This window comes from Lepisma saccharinum, chromosome 5 (assembly GCF_977018435.1).
Source record: "Lepisma saccharinum chromosome 5, izLepSacc3.1, whole genome shotgun sequence".
NCBI classification, from domain to species: domain Eukaryota; kingdom Metazoa; phylum Arthropoda; class Insecta; order Zygentoma; family Lepismatidae; genus Lepisma; species Lepisma saccharinum.
In genome coordinates, this window is record NC_139233.1 from 15,579,042 (window position 1) to 15,598,436 (window position 19,395).

The 19,395-nt window shown below is 37.5% G+C and overlaps 1 protein-coding gene across 3 annotated transcripts in view; it reads left to right on the forward strand.

The window, feature by feature from the left end:
- The window catches only part of TrpA1 (Transient receptor potential cation channel A1), a 137,611-nt gene that overhangs the window by 28,388 nt on the left and 89,828 nt on the right, over positions 1 to 19,395 (forward strand). For all 3 annotated transcript variants that reach the window (XM_083122198.1, XM_083122197.1, XM_083122199.1), the window contains exon 2: positions 11,057 to 11,248. In XM_083122198.1, coding sequence (XP_082978324.1) covers positions 11,072 to 11,248 — 177 coding nt within the window. In that variant the 5' untranslated portion in view covers positions 11,057 to 11,071. The remainder of the gene's footprint in view (positions 1 to 11,056; positions 11,249 to 19,395) is intronic.

Here is a 19,395-nt window from a genome sequence, read left to right on the forward strand (position 1 = left end):
TTCCTTTCTATTTCTGTTACTTTACGTAGCTTTTTTACCTCTTGTGTTAATCACGACGATGAAAAAAATATATATATATATATATATATATTTATTTATATATATATATATATATATATATATATATATATATATATATATACATGGTTCGAACGTAGACCCTTTTGCTTCGCAACGCCTTAAGCTGACCACTCTGCTACGGAGGCCGGGTATAGTTCTACCCCTTCTCACCTTTGTACTGTTCAAATCACCAACCCTGAGACCTTCTGTAAACAAAACCACGTGCATGCAGAAAGCATTGCAAACTCATAGAAGTAAAATAATCCACACGAAATTCCAGCGTTGTTACAGGATTCATTACGTAAGGTAAAACAACGGCCAATTTGTAATATGATATACGCTGCCGCAAATGACGTCTCACTTTAAACCCAATGCTCTTTCTTTTGTACTTATTGCTTCACCTTTATGGTAATCACTAGTAATCATTTCAAATAAATTTGACTTCTTGCATGCGAATTGAATATATTTCACTTACATTTTTTTAGACAAAATGATATAACATGGTAATGTATATTCCTAAGGTTTGATATAGATAGGAGTGTATTTGAAATTTGTTTGTAGATTTTATTTTATGTAAATTGTATCATATGTAAATAAAATATATAATGGGCATAAACAGCCATATGCAATGCTGTAAGTCCAATAAATATATTGATGATGATCAAAACAAGACAAAGAAAGTTCGTAAATTTATTACGGTTGGAAACTTTGACAAGCATCCTAATAACGATTTTTGTTTTACCAAATATAGTGCACTTCGTAAAATAACTTGGTGACATGGCAAGGCAAGATAAGTGTGAACATTTTGTAGGAATATGCATTGTAACTTTCAATGAGCTTAGAGATTTGTGTACATAATGATATTTTATAACATTGGTTATTTTCTAAAAATAATCGTGTGAACAGCAAGGAAGTAGTGCCACTTTCAACATGGCGAGTTCTATGCGTGTAACAGCAGATGATTGCGGTAGTCGGCGGTCATGAATCAGCTGACGCGGAGTGATACATCGAATCGGTGCGACGGTTTGTTTACATAAGGTCTCAGGGTTGGTGATTTACACTTTAGTAGAATACGTTAATATATATATATATATATATATATATATATATATATATATATATATATATATATTTCATTTTCTTTTACTTAAAATATTATGTTCAATACTCTGCAGGTAATAATGCTCCTTTGTAATTGTCCGTTCATCAATTTAATTCAATCGTAATTCACCCCAATCGACGCGATTAGCCTAGTGAGGCAGAAAAGCAACTTTATAGATACATACACAGGTTATTCAGTAAAAGCGTGCAAAAAAGAAGCAGGTGATACAGCATTAAACAGTTGGAGATAGGGTATCTAGGGTCGGAGAAATATCTTGCCGGATAGTATTTGCATGCCATACGAGTACTATCCGTTTTAGTATGTTATCGAAGGAACCCTAAATTTGTGACGCATTGTTTAATAAATACAGGGCTTAAATGTTTCTCGAGGGCTCTTAACCAGGGTATCTACCAGTGAAGAATGTCAAGAAAAAGTCAAGAAATAAACAGGTAGGTCAAGAAATTGAAGAAAAAGTCAAGAAATTATGCTTGTTGTAAAGCATTCTTGCTATTTTTTTTACAGTTTTGTGAATTTACATTGTTATATCCTGTAGTGGGATTTGATAAAATTGAATATTTGGAAATCTAAAAATGTACTGAGTTGTGTTTAAGATTTGTTCATTTCGTTTCTTAAGAATTACATTCTTGTATGCGTGAGTTTTGTACAAATATTAAATAAAGTAACGTGGCCATTCCCCATACAGATGAAGTCTGAAGCATTAATTTTTGCGTACATTAATAATGAAAGCAAGTCTAAATCTCTTATTAAAGTACAGCTTCAGTTGTGGAAGTGGTTTTTCATTGAATTAAAATATATTTTTCCTTAATTTCCAACTATATATAAGTAGGGGGCGATTAAATAAATACTAAGAAAATGGATTAAAAAAGGTCAAGAAAACGGAAAGAAAGACCAAGGAAATGTCATGAAAAAGTCAAGAATTTCGGATTTGTTATTTTGGTAGACACCCTGGTAACACATGGGCGTCTCCAGAAATTTATGTAAGGGTATGTCAAACAATGGATCAAACTTGAATAGTAGAAATAATAAAAATCATAACGTTTATTATTATAAAATAATATCTACGTTAACTAATAAAACAAATTTATTCGAAATTGTTATTATTATTATTATATTTGGGGAGACTTTTCTACTCGATCCACCTAGTAAATATCCAGCACAACTGTTTTTTGTTATTTGCTTTTTTTACAATTCATGCAGTTAGTGCACCGAAATTCTTAGTAATTCTATTTCGTTATTAACTTATACACACCTCGTTAAAAAAGCTTTAAAAGTTAGGATGAAATTTTAGCCACAGTGCTTCTCTCACATAAAAGTCCATTGTTTGGAATTTTGAAAACTGTGAAACCATTTATTCTTTGGTTTAAATTGTAGAAGGTGAAAAATACGCTGGTTCCTGAATTTTACTCTCGCCTTCTTCGATTTAATGTATTTTCAACTTCGTTTTTCTGTTCGAATAAGAACTTACAGGACTTTATTTCGGTTAACAAGAAAAGTAACGAACTTTTTTTTTTTTTTCGTAACTTCAAATGAATGATGCCAATGTCCAGGGAAGGGGGTCGACGGATCTATTCGATCTCCCTCCCCTTCTCGACGTCGAAATGAGACCTTGAGAGCAAGACATTAGTAAGCAAATGTGTTTATCTTCATTTTATTTAGCTACATATTGCGACAGTTATACTATACTACACGGCAAAATTCTTTGTGTGCTCACTTTTATCATAATGTTATACAGCATGCGCCAAAATATTCAGTACTGAAATAAAAAGACGAACATCTTCACGGCGACATAATTATGAGCAGAAATAATACTCAACTATGAATACCTTTCCCTCCGTCGAGATACACATTTCCAACAACTACACAACACAAGGAATATAGAGTATTATAGGAAGAGCATTCCGTGACGTTGCGCTCTTCCATTGGTCCCGAGCCGCTACGAGCTCTGACGTCACCACGGATATGGTGAACCGCGCGATTCTCGCTTAGCAATGGAAACTTATGGGAAATACCTTCATATCTTGGTTCTATCAGATATTTTCAGTAGGATAATAGGCAAAAAGTCTAGGCAATCACGTGAAGTGGTTTATAGCACTTTATTATAATAAATTGCGTTAAACAATTCAAGCGAAGAGTAAACACGACTAGCCGTTTATATCACCTCTACATTGAAATCTAAAGTTGCGTGTGGGTAAAAAATACAACTTTATACAAAGTATTTCCCCCCACACCAATACTTATTACCTGTCCTTCATAGCCTTCAATTTTTCACAGATGTTTGTTAATCATAATGGCGTTTTCATAATAATTTATCTATCTAAGTAGGTATATGTAACAAAAATACGCCCCTTTTCTACTTTTTTAGGGTAATCGCCATAATAAAATGAATGATGAAGTGATAATTATTGATGGTAGCGTTGGCGGGTTGTGAGGGTGGCAAAGAGGGCAACTGCCCCCAAGACATGGAAAATTGCAGAAATAATTACCTTGCATGCACTTTTAATGAAAGGTGTACGGAAGAAAATACATAATTTGCTTTGTTTTTAAAAAATCAAAATAATGTATGTCATATTTATATATATATATATATATATATATATATATACATACACATATTTAGAAATTTTAAAAGCAATAAATCTAAAGTGGAGAAAACGTTACATTAATTAAAGATTACCGACACCTTAATTTGCGGATTAAGGAAAAATCACAAAGAAACTCACGGCACCTCAATGGCCAAGCGAGTTTAGTGTTTAAACTTGGATCTAGCCACTGATGTTCACGGGTTCGAGTCACGGCGTGAGCATGGGTGTTCTTTTCATGAATCTAATCTGATCATAATCATCGCGATTAAGCAAAAGTGGTAGAAAAATTACGTCAAGTAAAAAAATACATAAACAACAACCATGGCCTATGCCTTTGTTTCGCAATTCGATTTGCTAATCACTACACGACGGAGGCCGATTGAATTCCTGTTCTTAACGGTGGTCCTTTAAGGACACACACATTTTGAATGATTGTTTGATTTGATTTATTTTACTTCGCTTTTCTGCAACTTTTGGATAATTGCCAAGATGAGGAGGAATGATGAAATTGATGAATGACACTCACAAACATCCATGCCAAGGCCAGGATTCGAATCCGGGACCCCTGGCGTTGTAGCGCGAAGTACTAACTACTCTGCCACGGAGGCCGGTACACACATTTATATACGTATGCATGTCGTTTATTTTAAGGCGAATTGAATATCGTCCAACCCTTCTCTCTCTCGATCCGGTTGCTGTTAAGTTATGGTGTATTTAATTAAATTAGTGAACTATTTGCATGAAAATATGCCCAGGTGCACTAAATTCCCCGTTCCCACACTCAGTGGCCCTTAAAACGTTTTGACTTAACGACTTTTTAGGGTGTTCTATTGTGTTTGTCTCCTGTAAGGATCATTTACCCTCAATGTTGCGTGTAGAAGTGTAGAGAAATAGTATTAAAGAACCAAAGACAGAAGCTATTCCCACTTGCCGTAGCGCGGGAAGCCGGGATTGCGAATTTTTTTTCCAATCAACTTGTGAATGCGGTTTCATTTCTTGCTCTCTGATTAGCTGTTGGAAACTTACGGTGCTGTGATTGTGAGATTATCTTGTTTGCGCTGTACGTTAGGTTAGGTTAGATTAGAAAGCAGCAAATTTGCGCTAAGAAAATAGGAAATAAGACATTCTCACAATCACAGCACCGTGCCTTTCCAACAGCCAATCAGCGAGCAAGAAATGAAACCGCATTCACAAGTGGACTAAAAAAAATCGCAGCCGGAATAGCACTCCCTGGCACAACACAACTTTCTTTTCACTACTGAGAACAGCCCGACCCTGTGGCCGAGTGGTTAGCACATCGCGCTGCGACGCCAAGGGTCCCGGGTTCGAATCCCGGTCGGGCTTGGTTGTTTGTGAATGTCCATTCATCAATTCATCACTCATCCCCATCTTCGCAAATTAGCCAAGAGGCACAAAACGCGTAGTAAAATAAACTAAATCAATCAATCAATCACTACTGAGAACACTTGCGGTTGGAGTCACGGAGCTATGCCCCACGGACAAACGCACACGCGCGTTAGTGATGAGCGAGTTTCAGTACTGTATAATTTGGCGCATACCGTACATGTTGTAAATCCACATTCACGTAAACTTCACCCAGAAAAACAATGTGAACTTTGCTCCTTATCTTTTGCATGATTACGAGAAATCCAGACTTAATCCCCTCTCTCACAGGTAAAAGTTACTTTGTCTAAAATAGTACTTGTACCAAATTTTTAAACAGTGTGATTCGAGAAAGTAACATTTACGTCACTTCTTAGTATTTCATGTTCAGCACAAGTCATTTTTACATAAATATTTAAAATTCAATTTGTTAATTTTGTTTTTCCTTTTTTGTGTGATGGATGGGCTGACACCACGTTTCTGACAGGAGACAACACGTTATTCTGATCTTAAACGGTTGCAGCATGCATTCATCTAATCCTGTGCAATTGGCAATTAATCTTCTCTCAAGTTAATTAGCAGAGCATATAACATTATCTTCAATGTCATCAACAAATGGATAAGACTCTGCTTGGTCATTCACCACGTTGCATAATTACCAAATTAACATGAACAATGTCCTCATTATGCGAGTAATTCGCAGATTAAAGCTAATAGTAAGAAGGTCCATAGCTTAATTAAGCTTCACCATACAATCACGCAACTAGTTTGGTTACGAAATGTGCTATATCACTAGTTGTACTATTTAATAGTGACATATTTGTATTTTTAACAAAAAACTTTCTTCTTTCTTAAAGCCAGTGCTAGGATGGTTATTTCCCAGTACATATGTGTACCTTGGGAGCACTGACGTTCAAAAATACAAGTCCATAACGAACACAAAGTTCTTATAGTTTTCAGAATTTGCCAATATTTGATGAGTATAAGGATTATTTTCTTGAAGATACCTGATACTACCTCCTTCAATACAGCATTAACTTATGTCAAAGATTAAGCTCTAAGTAGACTCTATTGTATCGTCATGAAACTTTTTAGGCTTCCATGATTTTATGACACAAGGTTTTACAATTTACAGTATACACTATTTTTTCTCCTCTGACTGCAAGATTTTATCGACTCTCTAATGAATTTCTAATTGGTTATAATAGTTTTACAATTTCTTATGAGATTATCAGGTCTTCTGAAGTAGTGATATAGTCTTCCCTAAGATAACAGTCAACTATGGGGTTGTAAGAACTAGTAAATTTAGTGCACTCATGCATTCTTTACTAGTATTATATCTGTCATCAGTAGGTACGACGTCATATTTTTTAAACATTAAAATTCTTATTCGATTTTGAATTGACTTCTGCAGCGTAATGATTTTAGGATAATGTTAGATGTTAGTAAATGAAAAATAAATTATATATGCATTTCATAAACTCAGAAAAAAAGCTTTTGCTAATGTAGAGTGAGAGAAATAAGTTAATCTATTGGAAAATTCGATTTGATTTAATTTGTTACTTACCGTCGTTTTTCTGCCACTTGTGGCTGATCGCGACGATGAGTTTGAGTGATGATATGAAATTGATGAAGGGACACTCACAAAGAACACCAATATACAGGCTGAGATTAGAACCCGGGACTCCTGCCTTCGTAGCACACTGTACAGTGGTGGAAAAAAGTTCTTCCCCATAAGATTTAATGGCAGTAAATAATACTGGAAAGGTAGGCAACACACGTTGCACGTTTAGGTGATCGGGTGATTCTGTCTGTCTCAAGAGCAACTCGTCTTTCATGCAATAGCCAACAGACACAGGAAATGTAGGAAAGTCACGTGACTTGTCAGGTGAAATGTTGTTCGTCAGAATATCGCCTGTTCTCAAGCCAAGTCGCAGAACTGAAAAGAGCTACACGTTACATGTCCGAAAATGATTCGCCTAAAAGCGTTGAACGAAACGCTAAAATAATTATTGCCTTAATTACAAAGGCTAATATATGTGCCGCGGTAGCTCGGTCGTTAGGGCGTTTGATTACCATGCCAGAGATCTGAGTTCGATCCCCGACTGGGGAGAATTGGAATTTTGTCCACCTGTTCAAGTGCCTCCGGCACCCACCCAGCGTCGTATAAAGGGGGTACCTGTAGGAAACTCGGGGGGGGGGGTAAAGGCGGACAGGGGCGTGGTGCTGATCACATTATCCCCACCTTCGGCCGTAACAAGAAAGGGTCCTAACTCCACATCCCCTTAACGCCTTCATGGCTTGGTGCAAAGCACAAGGTAGCACTTCGTCTTTTCATTTACTATACGTCAGGTTTTGTCGGAACAGAACTTTCTAATCAACGTGGACTTTCTTCCAAGTTCCGTAGGGATATTAATAGGCTCCAGTTTTACTTGACACAATTCATCCATGTTATATTTCGTTATAAAAACCACGGCCGATATGCTGTGCGTGTGTGTGTGTGTGTGTGTGTGTGTGTGTATGGGGGGGGGGGTGATAATTCAAACATGTGAGGTGATCCTTTCCTATTACTCCATTGTCCGATCCTTCGTATCCAAAATAACTCTTAATTCCACACACTGAAAATGTAGCACTTCCTACATCTTAGCATGCAAATATCTAGTAGCAAAGTAATGTGTAGGCACATAGTGGTTCTGACCCCACTTAAAACTGTAGGTGCATTCCCGATTAGTCTTACTGTGCGTAAAGTGGACTCAAGACACCAAATCAACCAACCAACATAATACCGCTATTGTCCAGATTATCGAATCCAGAACCTTCGTCGCGAATAACATAAGCAGGAAGACAATGTGAAATTACCGAACAGAAACAGAACCTAAAAGCTACAACGGATAGAAATCGACTATACAGCACGCGTTCTGAAATGAAGAAGAATGCGAAAATAGAAGGACGTCCATACACACACGTTTCCTTCCCTCAATGGTAAGCTATCCTTCTTGCAGAGAAGCCTTTACGTAGGCTTTCAAGGCCACGGCGGGAAAGTGTTCTACATGCAATGACGGGACCAAAACATACGTCTAAAAGTATATAGTTTGATACGAAAGCTGTGTTCCTCCATATTTCGTACGACATTGATAACAGGAACACGTGACCTCGTCTGTAACCCTAGTTTCGCAGAGTAGACGCCTGTTTGCATTTGGTTCAGTGACCTTCGCTCGTAGTTAGCAAGACTGAATGACTCACCAGATACCTGTTGCCTGTGAGCTTATACAAGAATAGATATTTCGTTAGCGTCTGTAAGTATTGTTTCATCTGCAGTTATACGTATCAGTTAACGTTCGAATAGTTTCCTAATGGTTACGTTATTTATAAATTAGTTCTCGAGAGTGAGCTTTCTATCTATTTGCACGGGTGTTTTTTATACAGCCTGCATGTATTATTTTTCTTTTCCTGAAACAAAAAGAAATTCCAAGACGCAAAAAGAGCCGTTTTAAATTAGTTAACAAAAAGAAAGAAGAAAAAGGAAAATGTAAATGTTGAAATAAATTATTGTAGGGATCGAGTGAATAACAGTTTGTCACGGGGCCTCCTCGATGGCGTAATGATAACGTCGTCACCTTATAATCAAGGGATCCCGGGTTCGATACAAGGTGGAGGCACGTAGTGGTTCGTATACCATGTTAAACTGAAGGTCCAGTCCCGATTAGCTTATCTGTGCACAAAACAAAAACTAAAATAATAAATTGTCACAGTGTGAGAAAATTTCATGTTCAACCACATACGAAACAAAAAATAATAATTTATTCCATGTTGGAATTCACATCTGTTGCATCTAACCAACGAAGTTATGGATTGCAACATAATTTCTCAGATCCATTTTAATTATACATGTATGATAAAATAACAGAAGTAGAGGAAAGAGAAAGCCAAGCGAAACACGGTTCCCTTCTCCAGAATTTCAAATCTCGTTACGTAAGGTTCTGGGTTGAAGTCCCGGGCAGGCATGACTTTCTTGTTCTTGGCCTTTTATCTGCTTTATTTCATCATAAATCGTCGTTATGGTTTACTTACAGGGGAAGAATAATTACAATAATTGCCAATACAAAGCCAATAATAAACAGAACAACTCAATTAGGGAGATGTCAAGAAAGAAACAAGACTTTACAGTGTCTCCGTCTCTCGGTTTCTCGAATTAAAAATTGCTCTCCCGTTCTCGGTCTCGACTAGTTAAATATAGAAATCGAAAACGTATGTGAAGATACATATATTTCATATATCCCGGTTTTGTAGGAGATTTCGTGAGAGATGAAATAAGTATCCTTCGAACATGTATATTTATATTATTATTGTTGTTACGTAACATCACTTTTCTTCCTAGTCGCGGAGTACATGAAATTAATGACGAAATAGTCAAACACCCCCGACAAGGACTGTACTCAAACCCAGGAACTTTGGTGACGAGATCGAATGTCGAGCACTTAATGAGCTTGCCCACCGAGTCTCCTTAATGTTGCTTGTGTCAGGTAACTCGTAATAACTGTCAATATCCCACATTCATTATCATTTGTTTCATAATTTATCTTATTGATGTGATTAACCTGAAGAGTTAGTTGAAAGGCAAAAGATGCAAGATTGAATGTGTCTGATGTTACTTCGTGCCAAATAATATGATGTGATATTATGATATGAATATATTAATAATATAATATTCCTAGTCATTCCATTGATTGATTCAAATTACGCACACAAAATATGGTATAATGTCCACTCCTAACCAACCTCCGTGGCGGAGTGGTTAACACAACCCGCTACGAGAGCATGGGCCCCTGGTTTGAATCTCGGCTTGGCCGATTCGAAAACAATTGGAATGTTGTTTTGTGCAGTTGATTGTGCATTGTTTTGTTGTTTGAATTGTTTAATTAACATCGCATTAATTAGTTTAGACCAATCGTGACAGAGGGAATCGAGAGCACAAAGGAAGGGGATAAGACAAGTTAGAGACCACGGCATTCCGTGAATACGACTGAAGTGACTGCAGAATATTATGGATAAAATTTGTTTTGCTTTTTCCTTTTATTTCTGTTTCAGTTATTTTACTTCGCTTTTCTTCTACCACTCGTGTTAATCGTGTCGGTGAAGAAGAATTGTAAACTCATGAAATGGACGATGGCACAAAAATCTATGCCTCTCCAACGGTTCGAACCTGTGACAACAAAATATTGTCTTATTTTTAAAATGTACGCCAAATATGGTTTCAGTCTCTTTCTCAAGGAGTTCCATTCCCTCTCCGATGGCGTAGTGGTAACGTCTTCGACATGTAATCAAAGGCTCTTGAATTGAATACCAGACAGAGGGACATTTGGTTCGGTTCCCACTTTAATCTGTAGGTCCAGTGCATAAAATGGACTTAAACAATTAGCGTGTGGCATATGGTCTGTGATGAGAACCATCATTTCAGTGAACTTTATTGTCAATGACTCTAATAATACAGGAAAGAATATTTCCTTACGAGTAGCTCATGTTAAGAAACCAGTTCCTGAAATTTTCTTCTGGAGGCCTCGTAGCACCCAGCTGTTTGTTGTGGCTGGAGCATGAGTCATGTGACTCATGCTATCAATGCTCAATCCTTCCCGAGAACTCAGATCCACAAGACAAACTTAAGTGATTATTTTGTTATTTGGGTTGCATAATCAACAGGCTTTAAGACGTTACGAAATTCTAGGTCCCGTGGCCCAGGTAATTCTTTCTCTGACTTTACACACTTCACCAAGGAGGAACTTTGTTGAATTGTAGCAACTGGTAGTGCTAAAAATGTATTTTCACCTCCTCGCAACACTTCTCCACGTTTCAATTTTGTTTTAAAATTCTCAACATTAATTTCTGATAATCGACCAATGTGTCTTTTCAGTTTCAAGTGGTGAATATGGTGAGACAAAAATGCCAGTCTCGGCACCTGAATACCGATGACCACGGCCTGCAGGATGCACAGTCGATGCTTCCGATATCTACCATTCAAGGCCTCCGTAACCAGATGAAGATCGAAGGAGATTTCAAGGGCGAAGTGTGTCTGCTTCAAGATAGTCCCTTCCGTATTCTAAGGGTAAGCGTGCTTTGGAATTCTCACTTGACGTATGTTCAGTTACATGATTTAAGATCAGAACATTACTATTTTTTACGTTGTTAATACGTAGTATGGATTGTTAACTTTGAAAGCGTGCTTTCTGTAAGGAAAGGAAACAACAAAATAAAATCAAAGTATAACTTCGCTTTAAAAAAGAATCTTTACGTACTTTACTGTAAATTCGCTTACCGATTATACAGCAATGCAAAACCGTTTTCAAGAGTGTGGATAGGATAGGATGCAATTGTTTCATCTTATGTCTATTCAGTGGACTATCCCGATGGCGTGGTGGTAACGTCGCCGCCTTGAAATCAAGAATCCCGTGTTGATACCTGGTGGAGGGACATGGTAGTTCTGATCCCACCTGAAACTGTAGGCCCAGTCTCGATTAGCCTTTCTGTGCATATAGTAATCCTAAAACAAATTCGGATGACTATTCAGTAATAAATCAGAGAGATAGTTGTCTAGAATAAAAGAGTATCACTTCACCGTTATAATTATAATATATAATTATTATAAAATAATAATTATAATAAAAAAATTGCACTCCATTATGTAAGAAGTAAATAGGAGCAAATCACTAATAAGCACAGACAATTAAAGATCTAGAAGAAAATTAAAACGCTCCTCTATTGACTTTGTGTGACACATTTTAATGTAGCAACGTTCTGGAATATAATGCTTCATTACTACAACACGAAGTACTTTGTACGTATAAAAGTAGTGTAAGTGTATCGTTTCTAAGTAATACTTAGTAGGTATGCATTTGTAGCCTCTTTTTTTATCAATTGAATATCACTTTTTGACATATTTTGACAATTTTTTGTCGATGTTTTAGCGTTTAGCGATGTTTTAGTAAAATTTAGTAAAATTTCCCCTTTTTTCCCACTCATACTTGGTAGGTATGCATTTGTAGCCTCTTTTTTTTATCAATTGAATATCAGTTTTTGATATATTTTGACAATTTTTTGTCGATGTTTTAGCGTTTAGCGATGTTTTAGTAAAATTTCCCTTTTTTTCCCACTCACACTTGATAGGTAAATCACGATCTTACGTGATATAACTTAACCTATTCATTTTTTTTTATTACGTGCTAAACTACACGAGAGCCTCTACGTGCCTTGACCTACTTTACTAGTAGTGCAGGTGCCCGGGTTGAACGTCATCAATTGGGGTTCAAAAATACCTCAAAAACTCACTTTCTCTCCACGTTCCGCGCCTCATTTATTGCGCTGACGATGTTTCGCAGCGTAGAAAACAGCACCAAAACATCAAAAACTCACTTTACTCATTTGGGGTTCCGCCTCGAAGTGAGGCTCGGTGAGGCTCGTCTTAATGGTTTTACGTGATATAACTTAACCTATCTTACGATTTTTTTTACGATCTTCAGTGATATAACTTAACCTATCATTTTTTTTTATTTGCACACCGAACTAACTTACATTATATTTTATATAACCTAAGAAATGTGTTGATTTTTTTTTTTTTAGTATGTGGCAAATTTTTTTTAGGAATATTTTTTAAAACTGCTCCGTGACCCTCTCGTTCTTCACGTCGTGGACGAAGGACTTCTCTGCGACCAGGATGACGCTGCATAGAGTATCCTCGGGCAACGGACTGTTGAACTCGCAGACGATCTTGATGTTGGTTCGATCGTTGACCACCACCTGCTTTCTTTTCGTGGTGTTGATGACGAACATGGGTCTGCGGATTTTGAATTCGCTGGGCGTGTAGTACATGTCCACGTTTCCCTCTGTTACCCTTTTGTAAGAGGTGTAAGCTTCGTAAAGTTTGAGGTAATCGTCTTTGGTCATGTCGAGGTTGTAATTCTCGCGCGGGAACACTTCGTTCCTACCGTTCTTCAGATAAACGTTCTTGACCTTGCAGTCGTCGAACTTGCTGGAATCTTTTTCCTGATTCTTGTCCCTCCCGGTCTGAAAGAGCACTACGACGAAATCTGGCATGTCGAACTGTATGTTGTTGAACTGCGTCGTCACGTCGAATTCCATGTGACTTCCCGACGCCAACTTCTGCACGCACTGGTAACCGTGAAAGTGAATCGGCACCTGCGGACTTTTCAAGATCTCCGCTTTGTACTTGAGGGCGTAGATCGTCTCGTATTCCACGATCGGCATTCTCAACTCCATGCTCCGGATGACGCACTTGGCTGCTTCGGGTAAAGTGTTGGCTATCGGCGTGCCGTCCGCGTTCAACTTGGTGTATCGCATCAGTGCGTCGTTGTCGTTGGCAGCTCTTCGAAACGTGACGCGCAATCCTCCCTTCCAAATGATCTCCTTGTAGTCCGAGAAGAATCCCGGAAGCAGACGCATGGGAAAGAGCACCGTGTGACTTCTCGTCGATATTTTGGTTCCCGCTTCGAACCCTCCCGCCTGGTAGTACGCCGCGTCCGTTTTGGATAATTTCAATGTTCCCACTGCCGTCGACGTGATGCCTGGATAATCTATTCTGTCGATGACGGTGTTGTGTTTCCTCACCTCCACCTGCGAGAACAGGTGAGACACGAAGTTGTCCACGAGTATCAAATTTGCATTGGGCGGAAACGCTTCTCCGCTTTCCTTCTTCACCACGTCGAATTGAAGGTAGAGGTCCGCTCTGTGAGGATGAACGAACCCATCCCCTACGTCCACGTCGTATTCGATCTCCCGGTTCGCTTCGTTCAAATTTCCGAACATAGGTTCTATTCATACTTTTACTCACGTATAGGTGTACGTGATGAATCCGCAAACAAATTTTTCCTGTCTTACCGTTTCCAAGATAACCCCACTTCCGGTCGCCATTTTCGATTTCCGAACATAGGTTCTATTCATACTTTTTGTCACGTATAGGTGTACATGATGAATCCCCAAACAGATTTTTCCTAAGTCTTACCGTTTCCAAGATAACCCCACTTCCGGTCGCCATTTTCGATTTCCGAGCATAGGTTCTATTCATACTTTTTCTCACGTATAGGTGTACATGATGAATCCGCAAACAGATTTTTCCCAAGTCTTACCGTTTCCAAGATAACCACACTTCCGGTCGCCATTTTCGATTTCCGAACATAGGTTCTATTCATACTTTTTCTCACGTATAGGTGTACATGATGAATCCGCAAACAGATTTTTCCCAAGTTTTACCGTTTCCAAGATAACCCCACTTCCGGTCGCCATTTTCGATTTCCGAGCATAGGTTCTATTCATACTTTTTCTCACGTATAGGTGTACATGATGAATCCCCAAACAGATTTTTCACAAGTCATGAATTGGAGGGTTCTATGACCCTGTTTGTCAAAAATTCGAGATATTTACAATTTAAGATTTTTTAACGCTGGACTTGGAAAATTTTCGATTGATGAAAAATTGGTTCCATGACGACCTATGTTTATTTTGGTATGGGAGGACAGAGGACACCGAGACTCGACCGACACACTAAGCCCGACCTTTCTACGACTATTCGTTCAAAAGTTACGAGTGATCAAAGTTTTGGGGAGGTGGTGGGCTAACTTCTTACCCCTTGACCCCAGGACCACCAAAACTTGGTATACGTATTCTACACCTCCAAAATCGACAGGGGGCATCTAACGATACCGTATGGGGGTGTTTTTCGATATATTTTTTCGATAACTCTTGCCATTTTCGAGATATTTGCAATTTAAGATTTTTTTAACACTGGACTTAGAAAATTTTTGATTGGTTCCATGACGACCTATGTTTATTTTGGTATGGGAGGACAGAGGACACCTAGACGATGCTAACGCAAGAAATCCCAGCTCACTATGATCATCCTTTCGAAAAAGTTACGAGCGATGAAAAAAAAAAATATATATTTTGGCAATTGGCCCACTCTTGACCCAGGACCTCTAAAAAAAAACTTTGTACTCGTACTCTGCATCACCAATATCGACAAAAGGGTCAACGGGGAGGATTTTTGCGCTATCTCTCTCTTACTGTTTTTCGAGACATTTGCAATTTAACGCAGGACTTGGAAAAAAATTTCGATTGATGAAAAATTGGTTCCATGACAACCTATGTTTATTTTGGTATGGGAGGACAGAGGACACCTAGACGATGCTAACGCAAGAAATCCCAGCTCACTATGATCATCCTTTCGAAAAACTTACGAGCGATGAAAAAAAAAAATATTTTGGCAATTGGCCCACTCTTGACCCAGGACCTCTAAAAAAAGCTTTGTACACGTACTCTGCATCACCAATATCGACAAAAGGGTCAACGGGGAGGATTTTTGCGCTATCTCTCTCTTACTGTTTTTCGAGACATTTGCAATTTAACGCAGTACTTGGAAAAAAATTTCGATTGATGAAAAATTGGTTCCATGACAACCTATGTTTATTTTGGTATGGGAGGACAGAGGACACCGAGACTTGACCGACACACTAAACCCGACCTCTCTACGCGTACTCTACGTCACCAAAAAAAATCTCCAAGTTTTGTGAACTAAGTGATGCTTTGTTTGTGTGTAAAAAAAAATGCAATGCTTTTTGCACTTGGTTATCATCACCTAACATGTTATTAATTGTTTTTTAAAATTAATTACAACTGAAAACTAATAATTAATATTCTCTAAAATTACTAATTAATAGTATACAAGTAATTGATATAATTTTTTTTGTTCTTGTTGCTAGTGTTGGGTAATTATAGTTGTTGCAAAATATTAGCTCTCGCGTATGACAGTTTCTGAGTTTCGTTGGGTATATATAGACGAATCGAAATTTTACTTGTTATGTTAAATTGTATGTTAGGGTACATGGTAGGAGAAATCATTGTATATTAGAGCGCTCTTTTCATGATTTGCCTATAACTGCATACAGGCAGCCGTAAATTTAGCATAAAATATCCTGATCCTGTTTCTTCTAGCATGTGCGATGTTTGTTGTGGTGGGATCATTGGAGGAAATGTGATTCTCCCAGTATGTCATCTGACTTATTAGCATATGCGATACAAAGAACAGGTGTGTATGTGGCTTACTAGGATTAGGCTCATGGTAATGAGGTCCTAGTAGCTGAAACGTTGTCGGGGTATTTTGCATTTTTTTTTATTACGTGCTAAACTACACGAGAGCCTCTACGTGCTTTAGAGTAGAAGGGTAATTGGAGCGTTTCTAAACAGAAAAGTATGAGCCGTTCGATTTACTATGGCGAGGCTCACGATCTTACGTGATACAACTTAACCTAACAATTAATAAATGAGGCTCACAATCTTACGTGACACAACTTAACCTAACAATTAATGGACTTGGAAAAAGAACATTGGCGAGCGTAACATGGCGATGACGTGGAGCCTACAATACAAGTTATTACATAACATTGTGATGACTCATATTAAGTACCCCTTAATTGTATTACTTATAAGGGTATACTATTGCACAACGTTTTTGCAACAAGTTATTACGTAACATTGTGATGATTCATATCTAATGCTCTTTGTTGTATTAACTATAAGGGTGTAATAGAATCAGCAGTTAAATAAAGTATAAATCAAGAAAAAGTAAGCCATGGTTCGCATAACCTAATAGAAATAGACTTAGGTGGTTAAAGAACACCATGTTTAGAAGATTACTTGAAAAGTAAAATTAACGAAATTGAAATAAAAGTATCAGAGGTGCAAATGAATTGAGAAAGGGGTGGCAACCTAAAGTAAACTTCATAAAAAAAAATGGCTGACTATTTTAAATAGATGGAAGAACTACTTTAATGACGTTTTAAATGTTCATGTAGGAGATAAATCAGAAGTAAATTAAGTATGCACAGCAGAACCTAACTTGATTGAAGTTAAAGATGCCAAAGAGATAAATTAGTCGAGAAGAAACTCGTTAATATGTCTGACAAAAAATGTACAATTCATGATGGATTAAAAAAAAAAGAAGATGCTCTTTTTAATTTTGCCTTAGAATATGCTTTTAGGAAGGTAAAAGAAACGAACGAAGTACTGTTAGCATATGCAGATGATGTAGACTTACTGGGGAATGATGTAAATACAATTAAGAATAATGCTAAAAATATTTTTTTTTTCAAAAGCAGCTTAAGAGATAGGTTTTAGAAGATAGCAATGAGAAATCTAAAGATATGTGCTTACAGGCCGAAACCAAGTGATAACAACTTGTTTGAACCAGTTTTCCAAATCCAAATACTTAGGAGTAATACTAACAATGAAAATGATATTAAAGAGGAAATGAAAAGAAGGCTTAATTCATGTTACTTTTCTCTTCATAAAACTTTTGTCTCATCGTTTCATATCTAAGGAACTAAAAAATTAAAAATATATATATAGATCTTGCTCAGGATAAGGACAAATCGAACTTTTGGGTTCAAGAAGGGTAGAGAATTAATTAATTAGTTAATATTCAATGTAATATGGTTTCACGTATTAAACAAAAACAAAGTTAGTAATAAGGCATTCATATTGACAAGGGAATTCTTACAAATTTATTCTCTTCGTAAGTTTGCCAATAGCATTTTCATCATCCTGTGTTATTTCAAATCTTCAATTATGCAATGCAAAAAGGAGAAGAATTTCCATGGCATGATAACATGAATTTGTACGTTGAAAGAAAAATGAAAACGAAGAGCTGTGATAAAAAAAGAACGCTTGACTCTGACGAGCGGGAAACATAATAGAAATCAAGGACGGAAAATATGAACAGAGGAAAGGGGATATTCAAAAGAAGGTGGCTCTTCCATGATAATTTTTACTTTTCTCAATCCGAACAAATTCATAAACATTATCATCATTGAATGTTGTTGTTGTTGATGAGTTGGTGTTTTAAGTCCACTTTATGCACAGTATGACTAATCGAGACTGGACCTACAGTTTAAAGTGGGATCCGAACCACGATGTGCCTCCACCAGGTATCAAACCTGGGACCCTTTGATTACAAGGCGACAACGCTACCACTGCGTCATGGGGAGGCCCCATCATTGAATGGTTGGTTACGTTGTCCCTCCGAACGAAAGACGGAATGCATACAAGCCTGTGCCTCCTAAGTTCATCGTGGCTTGCGAAATGAAAACTTCCGATGATTTTTATTTTTTAAGAACATGCTTCGCTAGAGAGGTCAAAATGACAAGTTCCGTAATTCGAATAACTTGTTGATTTTATTACGAACGAAGAAGGAATGCCGGAACGTTGAAACGTTTATACAGAAAGGTTGAAACGTATTGTCACGAATAGTCGAACGTGTTGTGAATGGCAAATAAAAATAAAAAATCTCAAATTCAAAATCGGTTAAACAAGACAGAACAAGATAAAAGTGGAATCTTCGGGCTCGCGTTTTTTTTTTAACCGACCTACTCCTGGAAGTGCTATATAAAATTTTCAAGAATTGTATTGGACGAAGATGATGATATCCATTTGAGTGATCGATATTGCTGAAATTTATCCGGTGTTCTCTAGATGATCGATATTGCTGAAATTTATCCGGTGTTCTCTAGATGATCATGAAAAAAAACTATATTTATAAAATTACAGGGAGAAAAAGTGATAATCTAGAAGTCGCGAATGTAATAACAGGAGAGATGGAAGCGATTCTGGACGAAAACGACAAGGAGAAGAAGAAACGTAAGGAGACTAATCGACGCGAGCAAGAAAAAAAGATGATCTGATGTAATAATACTACAGCATTTTAAGTGCCATGCTTTCCTTCTTCGTTCGTAATAAAATCAACAAGTTATTCGAATTACGGAACTTGTCATTTTGACCTCTCTAGCGAAGCATGTTCTTAAAAAATAAAAATCATCGGAAGTTTTCATTTCGCAAGCCACGATGAACTTAGGAGGCACAGGCTTGTATGCATTCCGTCTTTCGTTCGGAGGGACAACGTAACCAACCATTCAATGATGGGGCCTCCCCATGACGCAGTGGTAGCGTTGTCGCCTTGTAATCAAAGGGTCCCAGGTTTGATACCTGGTGGAGGCACATCGTGGTTCGGATCCCACTTTAAACTGTAGGTCCAGTCTCGATTAGTCATACTGTGCATAAAGTGGACTTAAAACACCAACTCATCAACAACAACAACATTCAATGATGATAATGTTTATGAATTTGTTCGGATTGAGAAAAGTAAAAATTATCATGGAAGAGCCACCTTCTTTTGAATATCCCCTTTCCTCT